The sequence below is a fragment of the Camelus bactrianus genome, chromosome 21 (genome assembly GCF_048773025.1).
Source record: "Camelus bactrianus isolate YW-2024 breed Bactrian camel chromosome 21, ASM4877302v1, whole genome shotgun sequence".
NCBI classification, from domain to species: Eukaryota; Metazoa; Chordata; class Mammalia; order Artiodactyla; family Camelidae; genus Camelus; species Camelus bactrianus.
In genome coordinates, this window is record NC_133559.1 from 11,668,737 (window position 1) to 11,692,742 (window position 24,006).

The 24,006-nt window shown below is 42.0% G+C and overlaps 1 protein-coding gene and 1 pseudogene across 9 annotated transcripts in view; one reads left to right on the top strand and one right to left on the bottom strand.

The window, feature by feature from the left end:
• Window positions 1–361: 361 nt before the first annotated feature.
• Window positions 362–24,006, bottom strand: part of CD244 (CD244 molecule) — a 29,954-nt gene continuing 6,309 nt past the window's right edge. For 3 of the 9 annotated variants that reach the window (XM_074349688.1, XM_010955661.3, XM_074349690.1), the window contains exons 2-9: window positions 11,656–11,979; window positions 11,285–11,566; window positions 9,568–9,666; window positions 9,059–9,126; window positions 6,853–6,912; window positions 4,777–4,842; window positions 2,626–2,682; window positions 362–1,601 (exon numbers count right to left, since the gene is read on the bottom strand). In XM_074349688.1, the coding sequence (XP_074205789.1) occupies window positions 1,521–1,601; window positions 2,626–2,682; window positions 4,777–4,842; window positions 6,853–6,912; window positions 9,059–9,126; window positions 9,568–9,666; window positions 11,285–11,566; window positions 11,656–11,979 (1,037 nt within the window). In that variant the 3' untranslated portion in view covers window positions 362–1,520. Of the gene's footprint in view, window positions 1,602–2,623; window positions 3,239–4,776; window positions 4,843–6,852; window positions 6,913–8,764; window positions 8,923–9,058; window positions 9,127–9,567; window positions 9,667–11,284; window positions 11,567–11,655; window positions 11,980–24,006 lie in introns of those variants that run through there. The other 6 variants (XR_012501348.1, XR_012501346.1, XR_012501350.1 and 3 more) reach the window with 6 other exon arrangements.
• On the top strand, window positions 11,992–14,250 carry LOC105069562 (cysteine-rich secretory protein 2 pseudogene; annotated as a pseudogene).

The following is a 24,006-nucleotide window of genomic DNA, read 5'->3' on the forward strand; positions in this document are numbered from 1 at the left end:
ATTCCTTGACTCTGTGGCTCAGCTCCCCCTCCTTTTGCATATATTTTCCTGATTTTCACCCTTGACACCTTTTCTGGCATATGGTCTGTCCACATTTGTCTCCAAGAAAAAGCTATTCTGGCCAGCCACGCACCCATGGGGAGAGGGACCAGGTAGGGCATGAGCGAGTGGCCATCCCATGAGATTAAATGCCTCCCCGGATCCAGGGACCCTAGAATTTGCTGTTCCATAATGAACAAGGCTGGGAGACACTGACAGCTCACCAGGGAGCCAGTTTCTTCTCCAGCAGGAGTTCAACAGACATGTGTTTATTGATGGCCCACAAGTGCCCTTTGGCTGCTATAGAGGAAAAAGTACTGAATAAAGAGGAGACACATGAATTTTATTCAAGAAAAAAATTCAGGCTGCTTCTAAATACCAACACAATTTTGTATTAGATTCATACATTAAATACAGAGTAGGGCAATTGAAGAATCAGATTCCATGCAATATCACCTGTTGGGGTCTCTGAGTAAGATCTCTTCCAGTTCATCCTCCCTTTCTTGGGTTCAGCCAGAGTCTCAGCCCTGCTCCCCACAGCCCTGTGGAAGGGTCTGTCCTGAAGACTCAGAGGAGCCCAGCATAATGTCTGGTTCCCAATCACTCAGCTGTCTGAGTCCTCCCTCCATCATGTGCCATGGGGAGCACTCATGGTGGACTCAGAACCTAAATACAGTATTGTTTCTGACTGTGAAAAATGTGTAAAGAAACCAAAGTAGATTCCTAATAATGTGTTTCTGTAAATCAAACATCATACTATAGACAAAACTTGTCCCACGGCCAGATTATCAAGATGGCATGGGCTCTGGCTGGTTTTCCCACTCAGAGATGGGCTTGCTTTGCACCGTCTAGTTTCATTCCTGTCCACACTCCTTTGTGACCACCTGGCCAGAAGTAAAGGCTTAATATGTGGTGGAGGAGTTTTTCCTCTGTGTTTGGGTAAAGCCCAAGCCTGGCCCCTTTGGGGAACCTGCCAGCTGGCTTAAAGCTATTTTGTCCACTTTCACAGAGGGGGCTGGTTCTCTTCCTCTGAGTCCCCATTATCTTTCCTTCCTCTTTGAAAGATGGCCTGGGCAAGGGAAGGGTCTAGAAATGTGGTCATCCTTGATTAGAGAGGAGGGAAGACATATAACAAATTAGGAAACCAGGGGAAGGGAATCTGTATGCTAATAATAACACCACCAAACATTTGCACAGCACTTAAAAGATGACCAGTACTTGGACTTTCTGGGTGGTCTTTTGTGAACTACCCAATACCTCTACCCACTCTTGTCCGGTCTGTTAAGTTGAGATACTATTTTACGGCCTTGCTCTTATACTGGCTGTTAGAAATCATTTTCAAAGCAAAATATAGACCATGAACAAACTCCTGTATCCTCTCCAGACTGGGAATCGTTCCAGAGAGTCATGCAGTATCATCCATTGGACTGGTTCCCAAAGCAGAAGCTGGGCTGTAAGAGAGGGGATAATGGCTGCAGTAACTAGGAATAGACGCAGAAGTTCTCCAGCTCCCTGCGGCTCAGTCGAGCAGGGTTCTTGGCTTTGGATGCTCTGTTTCCAACCTGCAGAAGAAAAGGAGAAATTCAGGCCCTCCCACTAAAAGATCCTTACAACAACCCTGTGGGCTCTGAATTATTATTCCCATTCATAGTTCATAAAAGAAGGAAGCTCAGACAGGTGAAGCAAATGACTCAGGGTCAACAGTGTGAAGGACAGGAGAGGCTTGAATCCAGTTCTTCTGGCTCCAGTTCTAGTGCTTTTTAACCACACTGAGTTTCTTCATGACCCACCTAGACTGCCTCAGCCCACACGGTGTCCTCTACAGCCCTGGAATGTCCAGTTGGCCTTAATGTGTGGCTACAGCAGAAGTGCCAGGAATCCCAGGGAGGCATCCATCTACCTTCTCCCTTGTGACCCGGTGGCAACATCTTTATTGGGCCACAGGTGGAATCTTGGGTGTAATATGAGGCTGATGAGTCAGGTAATCTCCATGCCCTAAATTTTCTAGGTATAAATGGAAAGGATAATTCTACCTACCTCATAGCATTCTGTGAGGATTAAATGAGAGTTCACATGAAGCCACTGGTAGGCTACCATATATATAATAAGCCCTCAATAAAACTGAGTCCTTATTTTCCATTCCCTACATGGCCTGATGGGAATCAATTCATCCACCAGCTCAGTGCTCACATTCATGCAGTGTTTATCCCAACAGCAACTGAAAATCATCTATGTCCTAGAATGCTACCCAATTAATTGCTAATTTGAGAAAATCATTTAGATTCATTTATCGTCCCTTCTCTGTTCCCCATCCCCCTACACACACACCCTTGGAAAGGAAAGATGTCCAGTGTATGGCCCACAACTGGGAACTCAGTGAGAGTCAAACTCCAAAACAGGATAGGACCTCAGTTTAGACCATCTCTTTGAACCTCAGTTTCTTTGTCTCTAAAATGAAGATTTGGATTCGAAGGTCCCTAAAATCCCTATAGCACTGAGACTCTATAGATGACTTTTCACAAGTGTACAACTTCACGTCCATGCTATGAGCACTAAACCCAATCAGAAGGAGTTCCAGAATCTTACCTCTTCATAGATAGTTTTACTGAAGGAAGGGCTGGGGCTCCTCTTCTTGGATCCAGACTAGAAATTCAGAGGATAAAGAGTATTTAACTTCAAGTTAAGGAATGTCCCGCTCCTAACTCTAATTAGAAAAGGTGCATGCTCCCCAATGTTCATAGTAGCACTGTATACAATAGCCAAGACATGGAAACAGCCTAAATGTCCATCGACAGATGACTGGATAAAGAAGCTGTGGCATATTTATACAATGGAATACTACTCAGCCATAAAAAGGGAATAAAATAATGCCATTTGCAGCAAGATGGATGGACCTCGAGATTGTCATTCTAAATTAAGTAAGCCAGAAAGAGAAAGAAAAATGCCATACGGTATCACTCATATGTGGAATCCAAAAAAAGAAAAAAGAAAACACTAATGAACTTATCTACAAAACAGAAACAGACTCACAAACATAGTAAACGATCTTATGGTTACTGGGGGGGAAAGGCGGTGAGAAGGCATAAATTGGGAGTTCGATATTTGCAAATATTAACTAGTATATAAAAAATAGATAAACAAAGTTTCTTCTGTACAGCACAGGGAGCTATATTCAATATCTTCAATATCTTGTAGTAACCTATAATGAAAAAGAATATGGAAACAAATATATGTATGTATATGTATGATTGAAACATTATGCCATACACCAGAAATTGACACATTGTAAGCTGACTATACCTCAATAAAAAGGAAGGAAAGGAAGAAAGCAAGGGAGTCTCACTCCTAATGTGAGAGGTCCCAAAAGAAACTCGGGGCCCAGAAAGTCCCTGAAGTATCCTCAGCCAGAAGTGAATAGCATTTTCTACCCTGGGAGTAAACAAGGGTGTTTCTGGTCTCCAAAGAAGGCACAATGCATACTTGCCTATGATATAACATTTCTGAGCCAAAGTCAGAATTTAGTATCCCACACCCACATACCCCTAAAATTCATACATACCCCTATTCCCAGCATACACACACACACACACACACACACATCCTTCAGACAAATCTAATACAAATACTGCCTCAAACCATGTATCTCTTCAACACGTAGCATACATAAACACCCCCTGGGTAAAGAATTCCGACACATACGTAAGTACCAACCCTAGCACATACTCTGAACATGGAGAAGCACTGCACACACTGATCTCAGAGGCACTTTCAGTAGTATACAGAGTCTCCATAACATAATACTGAACCATGTGATCATGGTGCCTGTGACCATCTATACGTCCATGAATTACAGCATACAATTCAAAAATAAATACCTCTCATGGTGGAATCCAAGTTGACTGGATGACTTATTGGAAGAAGGGTGGACAAAACATCTGAAAGTCTTCCCGAACCTCTTCCCCATTTGACACAAACACATGATTCCTGACCTGCATATACTCCGCACTTCCACAGTTTGGCAGACTCCCAACTTCCCATACCACCATGGTAAGGTTTTGGCTTCATAATGTGACTCCAGCCTTGGAAATATCATTCTTCCCACTTCCCTCCCTCCCACCCAAAGTGGAAAGATGCCTTTGGGCACTAAGATATCCAACTTTGTGCTTCCAGGCACACATAACAGCTGTGAGCTCAGCTTGGAGCAAGATTCAAAGGGACCTTGACTGGTTGCCTTGGCCTGGAGGCCTCCACAAACAGGTGACTGGTCAGAACCTTTGTCTGATTCCCTGAAAGTCAACATTGTGTATCTCTAAGTCCAATCTAACCCTCTAGCTCCAGGCTATATGCCCTGGAAACCTCACCAGTATCTCTCACTGTAGCCTCAACTGGTCTACTGAGGACTCCATGGTCCCTCAGCACAAACCACCCCCTTGTGTCTCTGATTGCCCTCTGCCTCCCAAAGAAACTCTTGGAGACGCCTTCAATCCACTCTTCTCCTAGACTCAGAGCTGCTCTTTTTCTCCAAACAGAACCAGAAAGGCATTTCTAGTTGACCCATTAACATTTAAACACAGTCATTTAACAGAAGCTACTCAGGATACACACAGTGGAAGACAGCTCTCTCAGAACTTCGCGCGCACACACACACACACACACACCCTCTGCAAACACATGCCTGCATATGCTCAAGCTAAAATGCATCTTTGCATAAACAGTACCCCCATGGAGGAGACTTACCTTCCAAGAAGACTGTACTAATGAATACAATGTATTTGCAGTTTCTTGTGATGTGGAAGCAGAAGACTAATGAGAAGAGAAATAAAACCATTTCAGAAGCATAGATCCAGCACAACCCTGGGGAGGTAGGCATCCTTTCCATTCCTCCCCCTCAGCCTTGCCCAGACAGAAGCTTTAAGCGTTAGTGAAAAGAACCCTGGAATAGTCAGGATGCCAGACAAGCTGAATGCTAGTCCCACTCCGTCATTAAAGATAGCTGCTATTTGCTGAGTGCTTACTCTGTATGTATATTTTCCCCAACCCTTATAATGCTCCTATGAAAGAGGAATCACCTTAATAGGCCCGATTCTACAGATGAGATTCAAAAAGGGTAAACAGCCCAATTCAGAGAGTGTGCTCACAGGAGAAGTGCGATGTAAACCCCAGATTCTCCAAGGTTCTTTCCTCAGTACATCACTATCTCCCTTTGGCAACATGCCTCTCCTCTCTGGACCTGAACCAGGTGTCCTCAAGGGCAGGTAACCATCTTCTTTTTAAGATGCCCCAAAGGAGGCATCTCATTCTTACCAACATCTCAGTGTGAGAAGAACTCTTTCTTGCATTTATTCAAATTTTTCTTGTTAGAATTCAATGTGGCTAAAGCCAGGAAACTGGCAGATATCAATGGCTCTTACATCTCTCCTGGAGGCTCTTTGACTTTGACCTACTATCAGTGAATCATGTTCTCTTAGGGGGAGCAGGAGGAGGCAACACCCAGCTTGGGAATTTCAGAGAGGCACTGAGTGGTTGGGCACCTCCCTCCTTCCTCTCTTTTCCATTTCTCTCCTCTCTTCCTCCCTTCCCCTTTGCCTTCCCTTCCCTTCTTCCCCTTCCCTCTTCCTCTTCCTTCTTTTCTTGATCTTTCTCTGAAGCCTATAACCATTCTCCAAGAGTTTTCTTTGTCCAGTAGCTTAGCCTCCAAGCTGAAGAGATTGCTGCTCCAAGTCTTAATTCTTCAAAAAAAAAAAAAGTCATTTTTATCAGAAATTTTCATCACTGGCCACCAGGGAGCAGCATTTCTCTTGAGAGAGCTTGGGGTGGTCTGGGTTATCAATAATGGCATTTTAGCAGTCAGTATTAGAGGCTGCTTCTCCGGTTTATGTGAACTTCTACAATACCGGCATGTTAGAGATGAAGTAGGTAGAGATGGAGTAAAGAGTCAGAAACCGCTTGGCTCAGCTTTGCCACCACCCAGCGACGTGGCCTTGAGCATGTTAGTTCATTTCTGAGTCTGTCTCCTCAGCTGTGAAATAGGGTTTGTATTAGACCTACTTCATGAGCTGGTTTTGTGTGATTCATTAAGAAAACAGGCATATTAAGCGTTATAAATGTTACTATCAAGTCATAATAAGGTAAAAGAGAAAAACACAGATGCATTCTTTCCTGAAAACAGGTATAGTCAAGGGCGGGGATGGGAGAACGAGGTCCTCAAGAATTGAAAGCAGCAGGGAGGGAAATAGAAGATGAGCCCCAGGACAAATTTCCTCCTCCTACCAACTTTATCTGGACCACACTTGCTATCAGGCATGGAAGGAAAAAGAATGTCTGCATCAGGGAGAGGAAGGACACAGCTCAGAGGTAGAGTGCATGCCTAGCATGCACGAGGTCCTGGGTTCAAAAATAAATAAGTGAATAAACAAAACCTAATCCTCCCCCCGCCAAAAAAGACTTTATAAATGTGGCGTGGCACATATTTGTTAAGCAAATATCTACTTTTTTCATCTTGTTGGGTATAGTTTCTATTTGGAGGTAACAATGGAAACTTTTGGAGTCCCCAAGATGATGCTCAGATTTAATTTATTAAAAAAAAAAAAAAAAAAAAACCCTGCATTAGACTTTCCACCTCTGTTCAGCTGACAAGACACTCCAGAATTACACTCATCTTTACAAAAAGCTTAAGACAGCTGAGGCCAAGCTGTCTCCTGGATTCCAGGAGCACCAAGGTCTTACTCTGCCATTCAAGGGTGTGAGTTTCTAGGGGGTGTGAGGAAGCCCCGTGGACAGGTATGGAAGGGATTCGAGAAACCAAAGTGGTACCTGGGACTGGATCACAGAGTAGATGGTGTTCCCTGCTCCAGGGGAGTTTGGCTTCTGCTCCTGCACAAGAAATAGTAAAGGGACATGGGTCACATGAGCAGACAGCTGTGTCTGTCCAGATTTGGGTTGAAGAGGGAGAGACAGCACAAGAAAAGGGGCTCCCAGGAGCCTGGGGGGCAGGGAGGTGGTCAATGGTCACCTCAAAATGAAGAGAGACAGTAGAAGGAACGACTCACCGAGCAGCAGTGTCAGGAGGGAGGAACTGCCCAGGTATAGAGGGATTGCATCAAGTGACCCTGCCCACGGGGTGTCCTGTCACTTTCTTTATCTTGGTAACTTAGAAACTTGCCTTTGCTGACTTTCTGACTAAATTTGCCACGTAACTACTGGTAATGGGCTGAGCTTTGAGAAGGGCTGTGATCTGAGACTTACCAAAGGACACTGAGATTCGGGGACTCTAAATGTTTTAAAGCCCCTTCTCTTAGGTCCAGCTTTGGCGGCCAGCTTGCTCTTGGCCCCAAGCCAGCCCCCTGGGCAGCTCTGGTGCTGGGTGGAGCCGGGGACCCCAGACCAAAGGCAGGAGCACACACCCCTCCTGCTTCCCTCTTCAGTCCTGCCCCACCCAAGATGGGACTGGAGGCTTTTGATGCTGCTCCCCTCTGAGCACACATTGCCAGTTAGGGCTCCAAGGGGTAGCCAGTGGAGACCAGTAGGGTCCATTAGACCAGGAAGAAACTGAACCCCCAGAAGCAGGAAGAAGCTAAGAGAAGAAGAGAAACATCAGCCATCCTTGGAGGCTGGAGAGTCATGGGCATCTGACAAAAACACAGGAGATTCTGCTTTTCTCTTCTGCCCAGACCTGAGTGAAGTGTCTCCAGAAAGGTCGAAGCTAGGCCCCAAAGTGAGACCTTGTGAAACTTGAGATTTAGACCTTCAAGCAGAATCTTGGGGACAGTAGGGGCAGGCCAGGGAGAGATCAGGCCACGGAGGGAGGAAGCCTTGTGTCAGATGCAGAGCAACAAGCCTGAATCCCCAAGAGGTTTCTTCTACTCTCAGGAGTTATTCTCCCTTGAATTCACCTCCGTTTACCTACTCTAAAGCCATCTTCATTTTGTGGGGGAGGAAAGGCTGTTTTTACCAAGCATTTGGGTGTCAGTGGCTGGAGGCAGATGCACTTGCTCTCAGGAATTTGTGCCAGCGTCCAGTGGCAATGGGAGAGACAGTCTCCTTCTGTTTGTCAGGCCCCAATATTCCACGGGTGGGGTAAGAACACAGGCCAGTGGAGCTGCCCTGCTTCCTAGTTCCTTCTGAGCCCATATCTGAAGGAAGCTGCTTCTCAGTTCTAGGAGGCCTCACAGGGCTGCAGTGTGTAATGAGGGCGGAAGAGCCCCACTGCTGGGACTTCCTGCCTCGCACCCCAAGGCTGAACACCAGGAATGGGGGTGGGAAGAGGGCCCTTCCTTCCCACGCCCACCACCCTTCCTACCTGGCAGTTCAGCTGGGCGCTGCCTTTCCCCCAGGCCTGCCACCACATCCTGTCCCGTTCGGGTCAGAGCAGCAGGGGGCCCTGCGGGCCCGCTGCAGTTTCCTCCTCTTCGACACCTCTGGGTGGCAGGCAGAGTTGGCCACTGCCTGCAGAGACTGACTGGCCAGAGAGGTTCCCGGAGCAGCTGACCTTTGTGCTAAGCTGGTTACTCCTCTAGCATCTCAGCCAGATTCAGGCCTCTTCTTCCCAAAATGCTGAAAGTACAGACCACCACCAAGACAGCTATGAAACTCCTGCGCTTTGGCTGGTCAGGCTGGCACCCTCCCTAGCCTGAGCCATAATCAAAGACCCACGAAAGTAAACTTGGACTTGCAGGGACACAAGAATCTATGGTCAGACACAAAATACAGGAAGATAGGACTCTACCTGGGGCTTAGCCCAGCTAATGAGACCGGGCAGAAATGAGGACCCCAGGGTGCCATCCCTTCCCAGTCGGTGCGATTCTGCACCAAGATGCCCTTTTGGCTTGTCATCTTCTCTGCTCCCGTGTTTTCCTCTTTTCCTCCAGGGCCAGAGCTAGGAGGCTGATGGAGAAAGGCCAGATGAGGAGGACTCAGGACAGCAGTCCTGTTCTCTTTGTCCTCCTGCTCTGAATAGTCAGTCTCCCAAGAGCATCCTCCAGACTAGCTGAAAGAAACCCCAGCCCCGAGGGTGCCGTACTTGCTGTCTCCTGACTTGCATGTGGTTGACATCTTCATAAATTGTCAAAACTTCCTCTGGGCTGGTCTCTGTGAGAGGAAGGAAGCAAAGAAAAGAGCTGCAGAGATCTGCAGAGGACAACCTGTCCAGGTTTCTGCTTTTGACAGTCCCACCTCCATTCCTAGATGGTCAAGACCTTGAGAAAAGTTCTGGAAAGGAGGTAGGTTAGCACTCTTCCCAGGATGCCCAGATAGCACAGGGTCGGCACCCTCTCCTGACATATCTATTCCATCAGGCCAGGCAGACTGCAGGTAAGTCTGCACACTGAGGATCAGACTGTAAACATCCAGCAGCCACCCCAGGAGGCACAAACCTGCACAAGGAGCCCAGCAGCTACTGCTTCCCCTCCCCTGACCAGATACATACATCTCAGTGCTCCCGGGAAAAGGGAGCAGGTCCTGTGCTCCCAAGTCCCTGCCGCTGGGGATGTCAAATCAGGCAACAGCACCTCTTAGGGACCCTCCACTTACGTGACTGCTTTCTCTTCCTCCTCCAGCAGGTGAAGGTGATGAGGAACAATGCCATTAGGAGAAACACGACACTCACCAATACGGTCAGAAGGATGAAGTCTGAGGGATACGGAAGGCACAAGTCCTGAGCGCTGAGCCCTCTCTGTTCTCCCCTCCCACCTGTCTGCTACAGGGGCTATCTCAAAACCCACAGTCCTCTCTCCAGTGGCTGGTCTCCTCAAACCCTGTGAATTCACCATCAAGGTGGTCTCTTCACTCAACTGGGTGACCTCCTCTGAGAGATGCTAAGAGCATGGGTACACACTGGCTCAAGTCTAAATCTGTAAACTCTGTGCCCTTGGGCAACATCCTTAACCTCTCTGAGACTTTGTTTTATCTCTTATAAGCAGGGAATAATGTTATCTACACATGGGGGTTAATTTCAGGCTCTAATATATGTAAAACATCTGGCACAGCAAATGTTACATCTATCCACTCTTTTGTTTTTAACTCAACAAATATTTATTGCATACCTACTATACGCCAAGCAATTCTTCCATTTTGCTTTCTGCTACTCCTGCCTTCACTGCTCTCCTTCATTTATTTTTAAAAATTTTTTCCTTCCAGTTTTACTGAGATATAATTGACATATAGCACTGCATACCTTTTTTTTTAGGGGAGCAGTAATTAGGTTGTATTAATTAATTTATTTTTAATGGAGATACTGGGGATTTAACCCAGGACCTCGTGCTTGCTAGGCACACACTTTACCACTGAGCTATATCCTCCCCTCTCCTTCATTTAAATGTCTACATTTAACATGTATGTCACACATGTAGCCTGATGCATAACCCAGCCCACGTGGGGAGAAGTTCCAGGTGCCAGCTGACTGGGCTCTTTACAAACATTATCTCATTCAATCTTAACAGTATTCCTGTTAGGTACTTATTATTATCAATCCCATTTTACCTGAAAGAAAATTGAGGCTCAGAGAGGTTAATGAATCAGCTTGAGATCACAGAGCTAGTGAATGATGAAGCCATGGCTGGCATGAACCAAGAGTCAGTGTCCTTGTCACTCCACTTTACCTCAACTTGTTTGTTTCTTTTTTTGCCCATAAGTGCTTAGTTCCTTGTCCCATTTGGCTGTAAGTTCCTTAAGGATGGGGACGGAAGGCTGTTTTTTCCCTGTGATGCTCATGCTGATGGCATATTAAGTCTTTGTTTACCTAATAAAAGGTGGTGTAAACTTAACTCAGGAAAGCTCTCAGGATGAGAATAAGCAGGAAAAAAAAAACTCTTCCAGATACCCCCAGCCTCACCCCGATGACCCCATGACCCAGGGTACTGTGTACAGCATAGTCACCTCGTGGGAAACTATGTGGCTTGGGGGAGTTACCACTCAGGAGGAGGAAATAGTCTCTATCAGTCTCTCAGAAAAAGAAAGTAATGATCAGCACGGCTGTGACTCACCAAATAACTAAGCATTCTCTATGTGAAGGAGAAACTCGCATCTCCCAGAAGGACAATCTTTATGGGGATACAATTCTTCGCAGACTAACACGGCCCTTACTTTATGGGAGCTGTGTGCGTAGAGGCCACTATCTCTCTGGGGAAGGGCTGCAAAACATTGGAAGAGGCAGCCAAGGGGTCTCACACCCAAGCCTCCCTTGCACATGAGCCTGGTTGGGGGGTCCAACACCTTCAGCCCCTGTTACAGCCCAAAGTGCTCCACTTACTCCGGTGGCCACTCTGACAGCCCTGGGTGAGTTCGAGGGTGTGGTTTGCCCAGCTGACAGGGTTACTGACATTGCAGGTATATATATGCAAACCATCAGCATCAATCTGCACTTCCAGTTCAGTGAGGTTCCTTGGTGTCTGGATCAGCTCAGTCCCTTTATACCAAGTATAGCTCACATCAACATCACCACCTCCGGAGACCAAGCAGAACAGAGTCACTTGGCATATCCCTCTGTCCAGGGTCTTCTTCTTCTCCAGCAGGCTGGGCTTCTCAACATGATCTGGAAGCAGAGATTCTGATCAGAAATGGGCTGGAAACACAAGCCCTAGAGGAGTCAGAGGTGCAGGGTGAGCTGTTCTGGAGACTCACCAAATACAGAAACCTGGAACTTCTGTCTCCAAACCATCCCAGTGTCACTGGTGACCTCCACACTGTAGAGCCCGCTGTCTTGCTGCTGAGCTTCCTTGATGTGAAGAGTTAGGTCCTCGATCATAAAATTGAGTCTATTTTTGAAACGATCCAAAGGCTGCTCCACATGGATCACACCAGAATTATTCTTCCAATTAAGTATCAGATAGCTTAAATCTGAGGGCGGCTTCATCTTCCAATGAACAGAGTATGTTTTCATCTGTGTGCTGAGGGGCCGTAACCAGACAGATTCTCCTGAGAGTCCAGCCACATGCTCAGCAGAATCTAGGGATTACAGGGAAGAGAACCAGACTGAACGTGGAAGGCAGGGTATCAGGCCTGAGCATTGTGAGCAGTTAGATGTGACTTCCCTTGGGCCAAGAGGATGGAGATATGAAGGAGGAGCCTAGAGTTTAAGAGACCCTGAACATGCATTTCCCTTAACTGCCTCCCCTCTTCCCCAGCTCTGTGCTGAAGTCTGAAGGGCCACAGACCAGTAGTAATAGCTCAGATCTCCTGAGTACTTATTATGGGACAGGCAGGTTTTAAAGATTTTACATGTTTTAACTATTTCACTTTACAATGACCCTAAAAGAGTCTTATCCTCATTTTACAGGTGGGGAAACTGAGTTAGAATTTAAAAGTAACTGATCCAAGTTACACAGCAACAAAGAGGAGCTTAAAATCCAGTCAATTTGGCTTCAGGAGATGAATTTTTAGCTACAGTATTATAAACACTGTATCTGATGTGACTCCCTCCCTGCAGCACTGAGGCAACCAACAATGGCCAGACCCAGTAAGAGAAACATTCCAAGCCGAACTCACAGCTCCCTCCTCTGTTCCCCCATTGAGTTATATTCATAATTCTTTCCTGCAGCACTTTGCACATAGGACTGCAGTCATTGCTCACTAATGTTTGCCAATTTTTTAGTTACTAGAAAGTACCCACAAGGATTGCTCCCTAGAAGACAATTAAAAAAGAAAAATAGGCAGTCAGTCAGTGCCTCTGGCTCCCATCCCTGCAGCAGGAAGATCTGAGCTCTGGAGCCTGGGATTATGAAACCATACGCCATGCTCTTTCTGAAGACACCCTAGAAGAACCATGCCATCCTGATCTTAAAACACCTGCAACAAAGGGCACAGTGCTTTTCCATTTGCAACCATCCAAATAAAGCAGATACTTCATCCTGCTCTGAAAACCAACACAATGGCTTTACTCCCAGTAGTGCTGTTTCTAGCTACAGTGCTGCTACCATCTTTCCCCATTGAAGAAAAAGATTCATCCTTTACTACTTCGTTAACTACTCAAATGGAAGTCCAAAGAGAGATTGTAAATAAACACAATGAGCTAAGGAAATCCATCTCTCCACCTGCCAGCAACATACTAAAGATGAAATGGAGCAGAGACGCCACAGCAAATGCCCAGAAGTGGGCAAACCAGTGTGCTTTAGAACACGGTAATCCAGATGACCGATAGACCAGTACAAAATGTGGTGAGAATTTCTGCGTGTCAGGTGACTCTACTGCCCAGTCAGATGCGACCCAAAGCTGGTGTGAAGAATGCCACAATTTTGTCTGTGGTGCAGAACTGAAGAGTTCCAGTGCAGTCATTGTATATTATACCCAGCCTGTCTGGTACTCATCCTACCTTGCTGGATGTGGAATTGCTTGTTGTCCTAATCAAGACAGTCTTAAATACTACTATGTTTGCCAATATTGTCCTGCTGGCAATAAAGTGAGTAAAAAGAATACACCTTACCAGCAAGGAACACCTTGTGCCAGCTGCCCTGGTAACTGCGACAATGGACTAGGCACCAATACTTGCCAGGATAACAGTCTCCTTAGTAACTGCAATTCCTTGAAGAAAAAAATGCTGGAGAGGGTGTGGAAAAAAAGGGAATCCTTCTACACTATTGGTAGGAATGTAAATTGGTACAGCCACTCTGGAAAACTGTAAGGAGATTCCCTAAAAAACTGAAAATAGAGCTACCATATGATTCAGCAATCCCACTCCCTCATATACAACTGGAAAAAATGAAAACTCTAATTCAAAAAGATATATGAACCCCAGTGTTCATAGCAGCATTGTTTACAATAGCTAGCCTGAGTGCCCGTCAACAGACAACTGGCTTAAGAACATGTGGTGTGTGTATGTATACATATACACAATGGAATATTATAAAGCCATTAAAAAAGAATTAAATATTGCTATTTGCAGCAACATGGATGGACCTAGAAAATATTATAATTAGTGAAGTAAGTCAGACAAAGACAAATACTATATGATATCATTTCTATGTGGAATCTGAAAAATAATACAAATGAATCTATATACAGAAATAGGCTCACAGACATAGAATACAAATTTATGGTTACTGAAGTGGAGAGAGAGAGGGACATAGGAGTAGGGGATTAACAGATACAAACTACTATATGTAAAATAGATAAGCAACAAAGATTTGCTATATAACACAGGGAATTATATTCAATATCAATATGTAGTAACCTATAATGAAATATAATATAAATACAAAATAAATTCAATATATAAACTATACATATATAAAACTGAATCAATTTTCTGTACACCTGAAACTAACACAATATTGTAAATCTACTATACTTCAATAAAAAATTGCCATTATTTTCAAGAGTCCATGAACATTTACAAAATTTGACCAAATGCTGAGCCATAAAGTAATTTTAAATCTAGAAATCAACATAAGGAAATACACATTTTTTAAAAATCCCTATTTTCTTGAGTGAACTTAATGGTGAAAGAAGAAATCATAATACAAATCAGAAAATATTTTAAATTAATTAATAGTGAAAATATTATATATAAAAACTTATGGGATGCAGCTAAAGCCACAATTAGAGAGGAAATTACAGTCTTAAATATATTGTTATAAAATAACAAGGCTGAAAATAAGCTTTCAATCTCATCATCCACAAAAAGAACAAATTAAGTGAAAAAAGAGAGAGTGGATGCAGAGAAAGAGGAAATGGAAAACAGTTATACAGTAGAACCATTTTTATTCATAAAAAAATTAAGATACATTAGTGCAAAGATAGACTGATCAAAAGAAATGTGACAAGGTACAAAAAACAATATTGGGAATTTTCTTAAGACATCACTATAGAACTTATAGATGTTAATAAGATCTTAAGAGTTATGAACTGCTTTATGTCAATAAGTTTTAAAATTTAGAAGAAATAGAAAATTGTCTACTATTAAGTAAATTGGGTTGATATTGAAAAACCTTCTCGTAAGGTAAACTCCAAGCCTACTTGATTTCACTAGTTTATTCTACCAAATGTTTTAAAAGAAATAACTCCAATCTTAGACAAATCCTTTCAGAGATAGAAAAAGATAATACTTCTGAACTAGTTTTATAAAGTTATACCTTGACACCAAAACCAGAAAATAACCAGAAAATCCCCAACATCATATTTCTAAAAACCCATGAGTCAAAGAACAAATCCCAGTGGGATTTGGAAAATATTTAGAACTAAGTAATAATAAATATCAAAGCATAGAATACAATTAGAGCAGTGCTTAGATGGAAATGTACAGCTTTAAATTTATATACTAGAAAAGAAGAAAGTTTGCAAGTCAATAATCTAAGTTTCAATCTCAATAAACTAATAAAAAGAACAGTAATTATAATAATGATGATAATCATAACCCAAAGAAAGAAACAATAAAGTTAAGAGCAGGCATCAATGGAATAGAAGAAGGCAAATATAGAGCAGAGAAGATCAGTAAAGCCAAAAGTAAATTCTTCAAATAAAAAAAGTTAAAATTTATATATTTCTAGCAAAATCTAAAGAAAAGGGGGAAAATAAATTGACAATACCAGAAATGGAAAAAGATATCACTAGGGATCCTGCAGACATTAAAATAAGAAGAAAATATTATAAATAACTTTATGTCAATAAACTTGGAAAAAATTAAATGGCTAAAATTTCTTCCAAAGTATGCATACCAATACCGACACAAGAAGAAAAATGAATTTAAAGAGTGCTAAATACATTAAAGTTGAATCCATACTTTAAAATCTCCCTACAAATCTTCCACATGGCTTCACTGGTGGATTTTCCAAACATTTAAGAATTAATACCAACATCTTACATAGAATAGAAACTCATTTTTTTAAGTAAAACCCTGATAACAAAACTTGATAACAACCTAACAAAAAACGAAAATTACAGGCTAATGTCTCTCATGAACATAAATGCAAATTGAACATTAGCAAACTGAACCTAGCAGTGTATAAAAAGAATAATATATCCTAAACAAGTGAGATTTATCCCAAGTATTTAAAGTTTATTAACATTTTAAAATCAATGAATGTAATTCAACATGCTAACAGAACAAAAGAGAAAAATAAATGATAGTTTTAATAGGTACAGAAGAGATATTTGTTAAAATTCAACACACATTCATGATTTTTTTTAACTTTCACCTAACTAGGAATGGAAGGAAATTTTCTCAATCCAATTAAAGTGTGTACCAAAAACTACAGCTAAAATCATACTCTATGATAAAATATAAAATGCTTTTCCCCTGATTTCAGGAATAAGACAAGGACTTGATAAACATCCCTTTCAGTTAGCAATGTACTGGAGGTCATAGCTAGTTCAACAGAACAAGAAAACAAATGAAAAGAATAAAAATTGGAAATGAATAAGTAAAACTGTCATTATTCATATGATATAAATGTGTATGTAGGATTATATGAAAAATTATTTTGAATGTATTAAGTCAGTTTAGCAAGGTTACTAGATACAAGGTCATTACATAAAAATTACTTGTATTGCTATACATTAGCACAAACATATAAAAAATGAAATTTTGAAAACATTACTATTTTCAACAGTACCAAAAAAATCAAATGCCTAGAAATAAACTCAACAAGAAATGTTTAAGACCCATATACTTAATGCAACAAAAGATTTCTGAGAAAAATTTAGAGTCAAATAAATAGAGGTGTATACCTTGTTTTTATTGGAAGACTTATAGTTAAGATGTCAGTATTTCCCTAAATTAATCTACAGATTTAAAAGAATTTCAGTTAAAATCCTAGCAGGTTATTTTCATAGAAATTGACAAATTGATTCTAAAATGTATATAGAAATGTGAAGAACATAGAATAGACAAGGCAATCTTGAAGAACAAAACTAGATTTTCACCCCCCAATATCAAGAGGTATTATAAAACTTCAAAAATTAAAGACAGTATGCTATTATTACCAAGATAGAAAAATAGTCAGTGGGATATAATAGTCTAGACATACATGGTCTTTTTAAATAAATGATATTGACTCAGTTGGATATCCATAAGAAAAAAATAACAAATCTTGACATCTCCCTCACACCACATGTAACAATTAATTCAAAATATATCATAGATGTAAATATGAATGCTAAAATTTAAGCTCCTAGAAGAAATCATAAGAGATTATTTTCTATGCCTTGCGGTAGACAATTTTTTTTTAACAGGACAAAAAAAATTGCTAACCATAAAAGAAGATTAATACATTGGACTTCATTAAAACTTAGAACTTCCATTTGGCAAAAGATAACATAAAAAGAGTGAAAAAGCAAGACACAGACTGAGAGAAAATGTTTGCAACACATATATTTAATAAAGAGCTCATATCCAGAACACAGGCACACCTTGGAGATAACACAGTTTCAGGTCCAGACCACAATAAAGCAAATACTGTAATAAAGAAAGCCACACAATTTTTGGTTTCCAAATGCATATAAAAGTTATGTTTACCATATACTATGGTCTATTAAGTGTGCAATAGCATTATGTCTATAAAGAACAATACAGTGCACAAACCTTAATTAACAATTCTTAAAAAAAAAAATTCTTTATCGCTAAAAAATGCTAACCATCATCTGAGCCTTCAGCAAGTTGTAATCTTTTTGCTGATGGAAGGTCTTGCCTCAGTGTTCATGGATGATGACTGGTCAGGGTGGTGGTTGGTGAAGATAGGCTAGCTGTGGCAATTTCTTAAAATAACACAACAGTGAAGTTTGCCACCATCGATTGTCTCCTCCTTTAACAAATGATTTCTCTAGAGTAGATAATGCCACAGTAGAACTTTCAAAATCCCCTCAAAACCTGCCACTACTTTATCAACTAAGTTTATATAATGTTCTTAATCTTTTGCTGTGGTACAATAAATGTTCACATACTGAGATTTACGGAAGTCATTCTGGCTTACACATGAGTTAACTTGAATTTATGCTAACTAAACTAGCCTGTTTGTGGCCTATCAAACGTACATTGCACATTTTCTTTAATTATTAAAGAAAAGAGCACATTGGCCAGAAGTAAAGAATATCCATGTTAAAAGTAAAGATTAAATGCCCCTCTTCCTGGGACACTAATGCTGGGACACTGATGCTGGTACTCATTTGATGATTAAGACGCCCTCTCCATTCCCAGGTGCCAAGGCCATACTGACTCGCTGTATATGTGCCGGTCTGTTCTTTTTTTTTTAAACCTTGAAGAAATGTAACCCTGACTTGTCTAATGTTCTTTGTTCTAACAAGATACAAAACTGTGCTGAAAACCTTGCTTATCCATAGCAACTTCTCAGAGTAATCTGGGAAATAGGCTTCCAGGCTAGTCCTCAGTTCGTCTCAAATAAAACTCTCTATTATTCTTATCATTGATTGTTTATTGATTAATTTTGTCAACAGTTGGCATTTTAACAATTAAGTTCACAGGGGCACAGTTTGTGGTGCCCAAAAACAATTACAATGGTGACATCAAAGATATCTGACCACAGATCACCATAACAAATATAATGATAATGAAAAAGTTTGAAATATTGTGAGAATTACCAAAATGTGGCAAAGACACAAAGTGAGCAAATGATGTTAGGAAAGTGGCACCAATAGACTTGCTCAACACAGAGTTGCTACAAATCTTCCATTTGTACAAAAAACTCAGTATCTGTGAAATGCAATAAAGTGAAGCTCAATAAGACAAGGTATGCCTGTGTATAAAGAATTCCTAAAAATCAGTAAGAAATAAACTGACAACTCAACAATTTTAAAAAAAAATGGCAGAAGACTTGAGCAGGCATTTTATAAAAAATGAGATCCAATTGGCCAAAAAGTATGCAAAGGGCCCCCAACATTGTTGGATATCAGAAAAAAATGAGACTCTACTACATCCCCACCCAAATGGCAAACATTTAAAAGACTGAAAATTCTAAGCATTGACAGGGATGAGGAGTAACTGAGACTCTCATTCATTACTAGTGGGAATATAAATGGTACAACCACTTTGGAAAACTGACATCTTTTAACCACGTTCTATTCATGTAATGTTACACAGCAACAAAAATGAATAAACTACTTCTACCAGCAAAAATGTGGATGGACATTTTTGTGGATCCTATCAGGCTGGTTATTAATAAAGAAGTCAGTCACAAAAGTATATAGTAAAAGCTGTTACATATATGAAGTTCAAAATCAGGAAAAAAATTAATCTATGATAAGAGAGGTTAGAATATTGGTTAACTTTGAAGGGAATATCATCTTGGAGGGAGCACAAAGAAGCCTAGAAATGTTTTATATTTTGAAATGGGTTGTGGTTACATGTACATATATATATAAATGTTCATCAAGCTGTTCACTTAAACTCTTTGTACATGACTGTAAGTTATATCTTGATAAAAATATAAAACATAAAAGAGGAGTACTTGCTAATTCTTATAGAGTTGTTCTGATCATTAAACTAAGTAAAAGATACTTTGATAAGAGCTAATAGAATGTTGCCACTGTATAAACATTGCCACAGCAAGAGTGGAGATATAGACAATTTCTGCACTCATCTTTTGGCTAAATATTAGAAAAGTCTTCCTAAGAAATAGCAAGTGATATCAATCATATATGGAATCTGAAAAAAAAAAAAAAAAGACAAATGAACTTATTTATAAAACAGAAACAGACTCACAGACATAGGAAACAAACTTATGGCTACCAGAGGGGAAGGGGGTGGGAAGGGGTAAATTGGGAGTTCGAGATTTGCAGATACTGACTCGTATATATAAAATAGATAAACAAGTTTATACTGTATAGCACAGGGAACCATATTCGATATCTTGTAGTAGCTTACAGTGAAAAAGAATATGAAAACGAATATATGTATATTCATGTATGACTGAAGCACTGTGCTGTACACCAGAAACTGACACAACATTGTAAACTGACTATACTTCGATAAAATAATGGAAAAAGAAAAAAGAAAAAGAAAAGTCTTCCTGATTCTAAGTTACTCAAATAACAGCCATAAATCCATGGATCAGAAAACTTATACAGGTAAAATAGACTAGAAAGTAGATTAGGCAAATTTACAGATTGATGAAGAAGGTGTCGTAAATCTAGGTTCCAGGTACATCTATAAGAATCAGTGGTGGGGGAGGGTATGGCTCAGGGGAGAGGGCATAGCTGAAGTGGTGGAGTGCATGCTTAGCATGCACAAGATCCTGGGTTCAATCCCTTGTACTTCCTCTAAAAATAAATAAATAAGTATTAAAAAAAAAAAAACTAATTCCTCCCCTCTGCCAAAAAATTTTTTAAAAATTTAAAATGCAATAATTAAAAAAAAAAAAGAATCAGTGAGCTCCTCTGAGACAATAAGAAGACTATTCACCTCTATTTTCAACAAGTATTTATTGAATACTCCCTGTGTGTCAGGCATTGCTCTAGCTCGGGATATCTTAATCTCGACACTTGACATTTGGGGCCTATTAACTCCCTGTTGCAGGGGAAAGGGGAGCTGTCCTGCACATAGTAAGGATGTTTAGCATCATCCCTGGCCTCTATCCACTAGATTCTAGCACCCCTGCCCTAGTCATGACAAACAAAACAAATTTTTAGACATTTCCAAATGTCCCCTGGGGGCAAAATTGTCCCCAGTTGAGAACCACTGCTCTAAGGAATTGGAATAGAAGGTGAGCAAGAGAAACAAGATCCCTGTTCTCATGAAATTCACACTCCACTTGGGGTACACACCATAAATAGGTGAAAAGTGAAACCAGATTCTTTCAGAGAGGCAGAGATGCCATGAAAAAAGTTTTTAAAGGTGAGGTACTAGAGAAGTAGATTCATAGCCAGGGAAGACCTCTCTGAGGAGGTGACATTTGAGCTAAGAAATGAAAGATATGAAGGATCCAGCCAAGGGAAGAGCTACAGGAAAAAAAAAAAAAAAAAAAAAAATCCAGGTAGAGGGAACAGCAACTTCAAAGGCCCTCTGGGGACCAGGAATCAAGCAGAAGGTGCAGATCTTAGGCAGAATGTTAGAGATAGAAGTACTAAGAGAGACGATCTTAGTGATTGGCAGCGATTGCAAAGAAATACATACATATCATAAATCTTAATTTCCTAGAAACAGGGCATCACCTTCATAGACTATGGAAATGGGAGAAGATAAAGCAATAAAATTACATTCAAGAGATGAACCCTGCAAGCAGAGTTGGGGAGAGTTTGGAAGAGAATGGTACGCAGAAAGGTGGAAACACATTCCATACATAACAAGCAAGTACTAAAGGAAAATATGGAACTTCCAAGACTGATTAATTAGCAATAGCAATGTCAGTCATATGAAGGGTCAAGGGTAAGGCCCAATAGAGAGGGAGCCACACCAATGGATACACATTTCATTGGCCAGGTGCTGGGCTAAGTGATGGGCGTCCAAATCTCCACCTCACTTCAGCAGCAAAGGGCTGAGACTAGAGATGAATCTTGAGTATTTAACAGGAGGCAACTTCAAGAGCAACAAGAAAAGCCAAGTTTAAGGGCTCCAGGATGGGTGCCAGAAGTGCTTGCCACAAAATCAAAAATCTATAGGGCAGGACAGGAGGAGTGAGGAAGAACACCAGGTGTTATTTTGGTTTGTTGGTTTGGTTTTTGTGAGATAATAGAAATAAATATATACATATACATATATATATATGTCTCTCCTCCCCAGTTCCTGGCACAGAGTCTCTGAAACCCTGTAATTTCCCACAATAAAATATCTCTTGCTTTATTTAGTATTTAGTCTTTAACCCTGTTCCTGACATGAGGCTCCAAAAACCCTTTTAAATTCCTAAGTAATAAGAGCACCAGGAGCATCTTGCATTCTGTTAAGGTGACTCTGGGTGGACTCCTGGATGACTCCTGGCGGGGGGCTGATCACAAGAAAGACCACGGCATCATAATGTCAGGATTGAGTTGAACTACAGGACTCTCAGCTGGTGTCACAGAGAATTGCTTGGTGTGGGGGAAAAAACCCACACATGTGGTGACCAGAGGTGTCAGAAGTGAAGTGTTCTGTATGAGTAGTAAGAAAGACACGGAAGGGAGAACTGGGTGATTTTCCAATGTTTTTTAAATGGGGGATAATGAACTGAGAGTGGAAAGCCAGCAGAAAAAGGAGCAGGAGAAGAAAGATCAGAGATGTCATCATGGACCAGGGAGGTCCTGGATGACCTCCCAGGTGAAGCAGTGATGTCCAGAGCACACGGGGAAGGACTGGATGAGGAAAGGAGGAGAGGTCCCTAGCAAAGAACAGAGGCTAATGTGGTTCTTTATGGGAGCAGATGAGGTAGGTTGACTTGGGGAATTGGTGGGGTTGGCAGAATCCTTAACGGATGTCTCCATTTCTCTGAAGGAGAGCATGGGCTGATAGAGGCTGTGATAAGGAACAGGATTTTGAAGAGATGGTGAAGGTGTGGGATCGCCCTTTTGGAGAATGGGAGAAGCTGTGGCTCAGAAACCAGGATTCCCGGGCCACTGAGGACCCAGCTGAAACAAAAGGTTCTCAATCTGTGGTTGCTCTCTGTGCTTGAATTTTCTTCTGCAGCCCTCAACAGCCCAGTATGGAGCAAAGGAAGGTATTCAGAGCGAGGCAGGGCCAGACAGAAGTGGGGGTGAGGCGAGGTGGGGGGCGGGGTGGATACAGCAGAAAGCGAGTGGGCAAGGTACACCGTACTGGGTATTGTGACTGATACAAAAAGACCTCCGCCCCATCTCAAAGGGGCGCTTAAGCCAGATGGAGAGATAAGAAATGCCAGGATGAAAAAGTAACTTCAACACAAGTTCTCCCATGTTGGTGAGAAGTGGAGGTAGGCCCGACAGCAGGTGGTGGATTGTTCAGACCGGAGAGGCCGCAGCAGATTCCGGTGGTCAGAGGAGGCCCCGGGGCTGCTGCCACTGCTGTTGCTACTGCTCGGCAGCTTTGGGGCCCCTCTTCCGGTGGTTAAGAAAGAAGGGGGCGAAACAGTAAGTCTGCAGAGGGAGGGCAAAGGACAAATGATTAACTCCATTGCCTTCACAGGAAGAAGGCAGCCAGCATGGAGGTCGGTCGGGGAGAGGAGCTGACTTAGCAGTGAGTCCTGCTCAGCCCAGAACTTGGGTGCAAGGGCTGCAGCCTCCAAAGACAAGCAGTGTCCACAGTCAGCTCAGCTTCCTCTGACCTGGACCTGCTGGGTGGAAGAAGGGTGAGGTGGGAGGAAGGCTGAGGTCTGAGCACCCAGAAGACAGGGCAGGGGAGAAAAAAATAAAACCTTCAGAGAAGTATAACTTCTCCTAGCCAACAAAAGGATGTTGAGGTTTTCTCAGCTCGGGGTCAGGCCACTGCGCTTAGGGTGACCGCAACAGAAGGGGTTTCTGATGGGGACTGGGGGGATAAAGCTCAGTGAGATCCCAGAAACGCTGAGGCAGGGCTGGCCCTAGTCAAGGCAAAATCATAAAGTAGATAAAATATCCTCCACGGACCCCGTCCCGCTTCATCGCCTCTCTTCTTCTTGACCTAGCCCCACCCTTGGGGGCTTTCTGCTGACTGTATTGACTCCTCTTCTCAGGCAATGCAACCTCCTTACCTCTGACAAACTTACCTAGCCTGTGCCCCCACTCTTTGTATCAGTTAACTGAATCATCCCAATTGTAATACAATCTTCCCCAAGATAACAAAGGCATTTACTTTTCATGTTTCCCTGTTCTAGCCTACATTTTCCCTACTTCTGCTCAGGCTGTTCCTTCTGCTTGGATTGTCCTTCTACCTTATTCCTATCTCCTGAACTCTTAGTTATCCTTCAAGGCCACTTCCCTAGGTGTCCTTATCTTGAAGGAATCTCCATCTTCTGAGCACCCTTTGTGCTCCTAAATGTGTCTAGCCTGTTGGTACCCTTAGCATTTTCTGTCTTCCCTTAGAGTTGTTATTGTCCAGGCCTGCTTTCCTCTAACCATCTGAAAGATTCTTAAGGATGGAATCAATGTCTGTTTCATCTCTGTTTT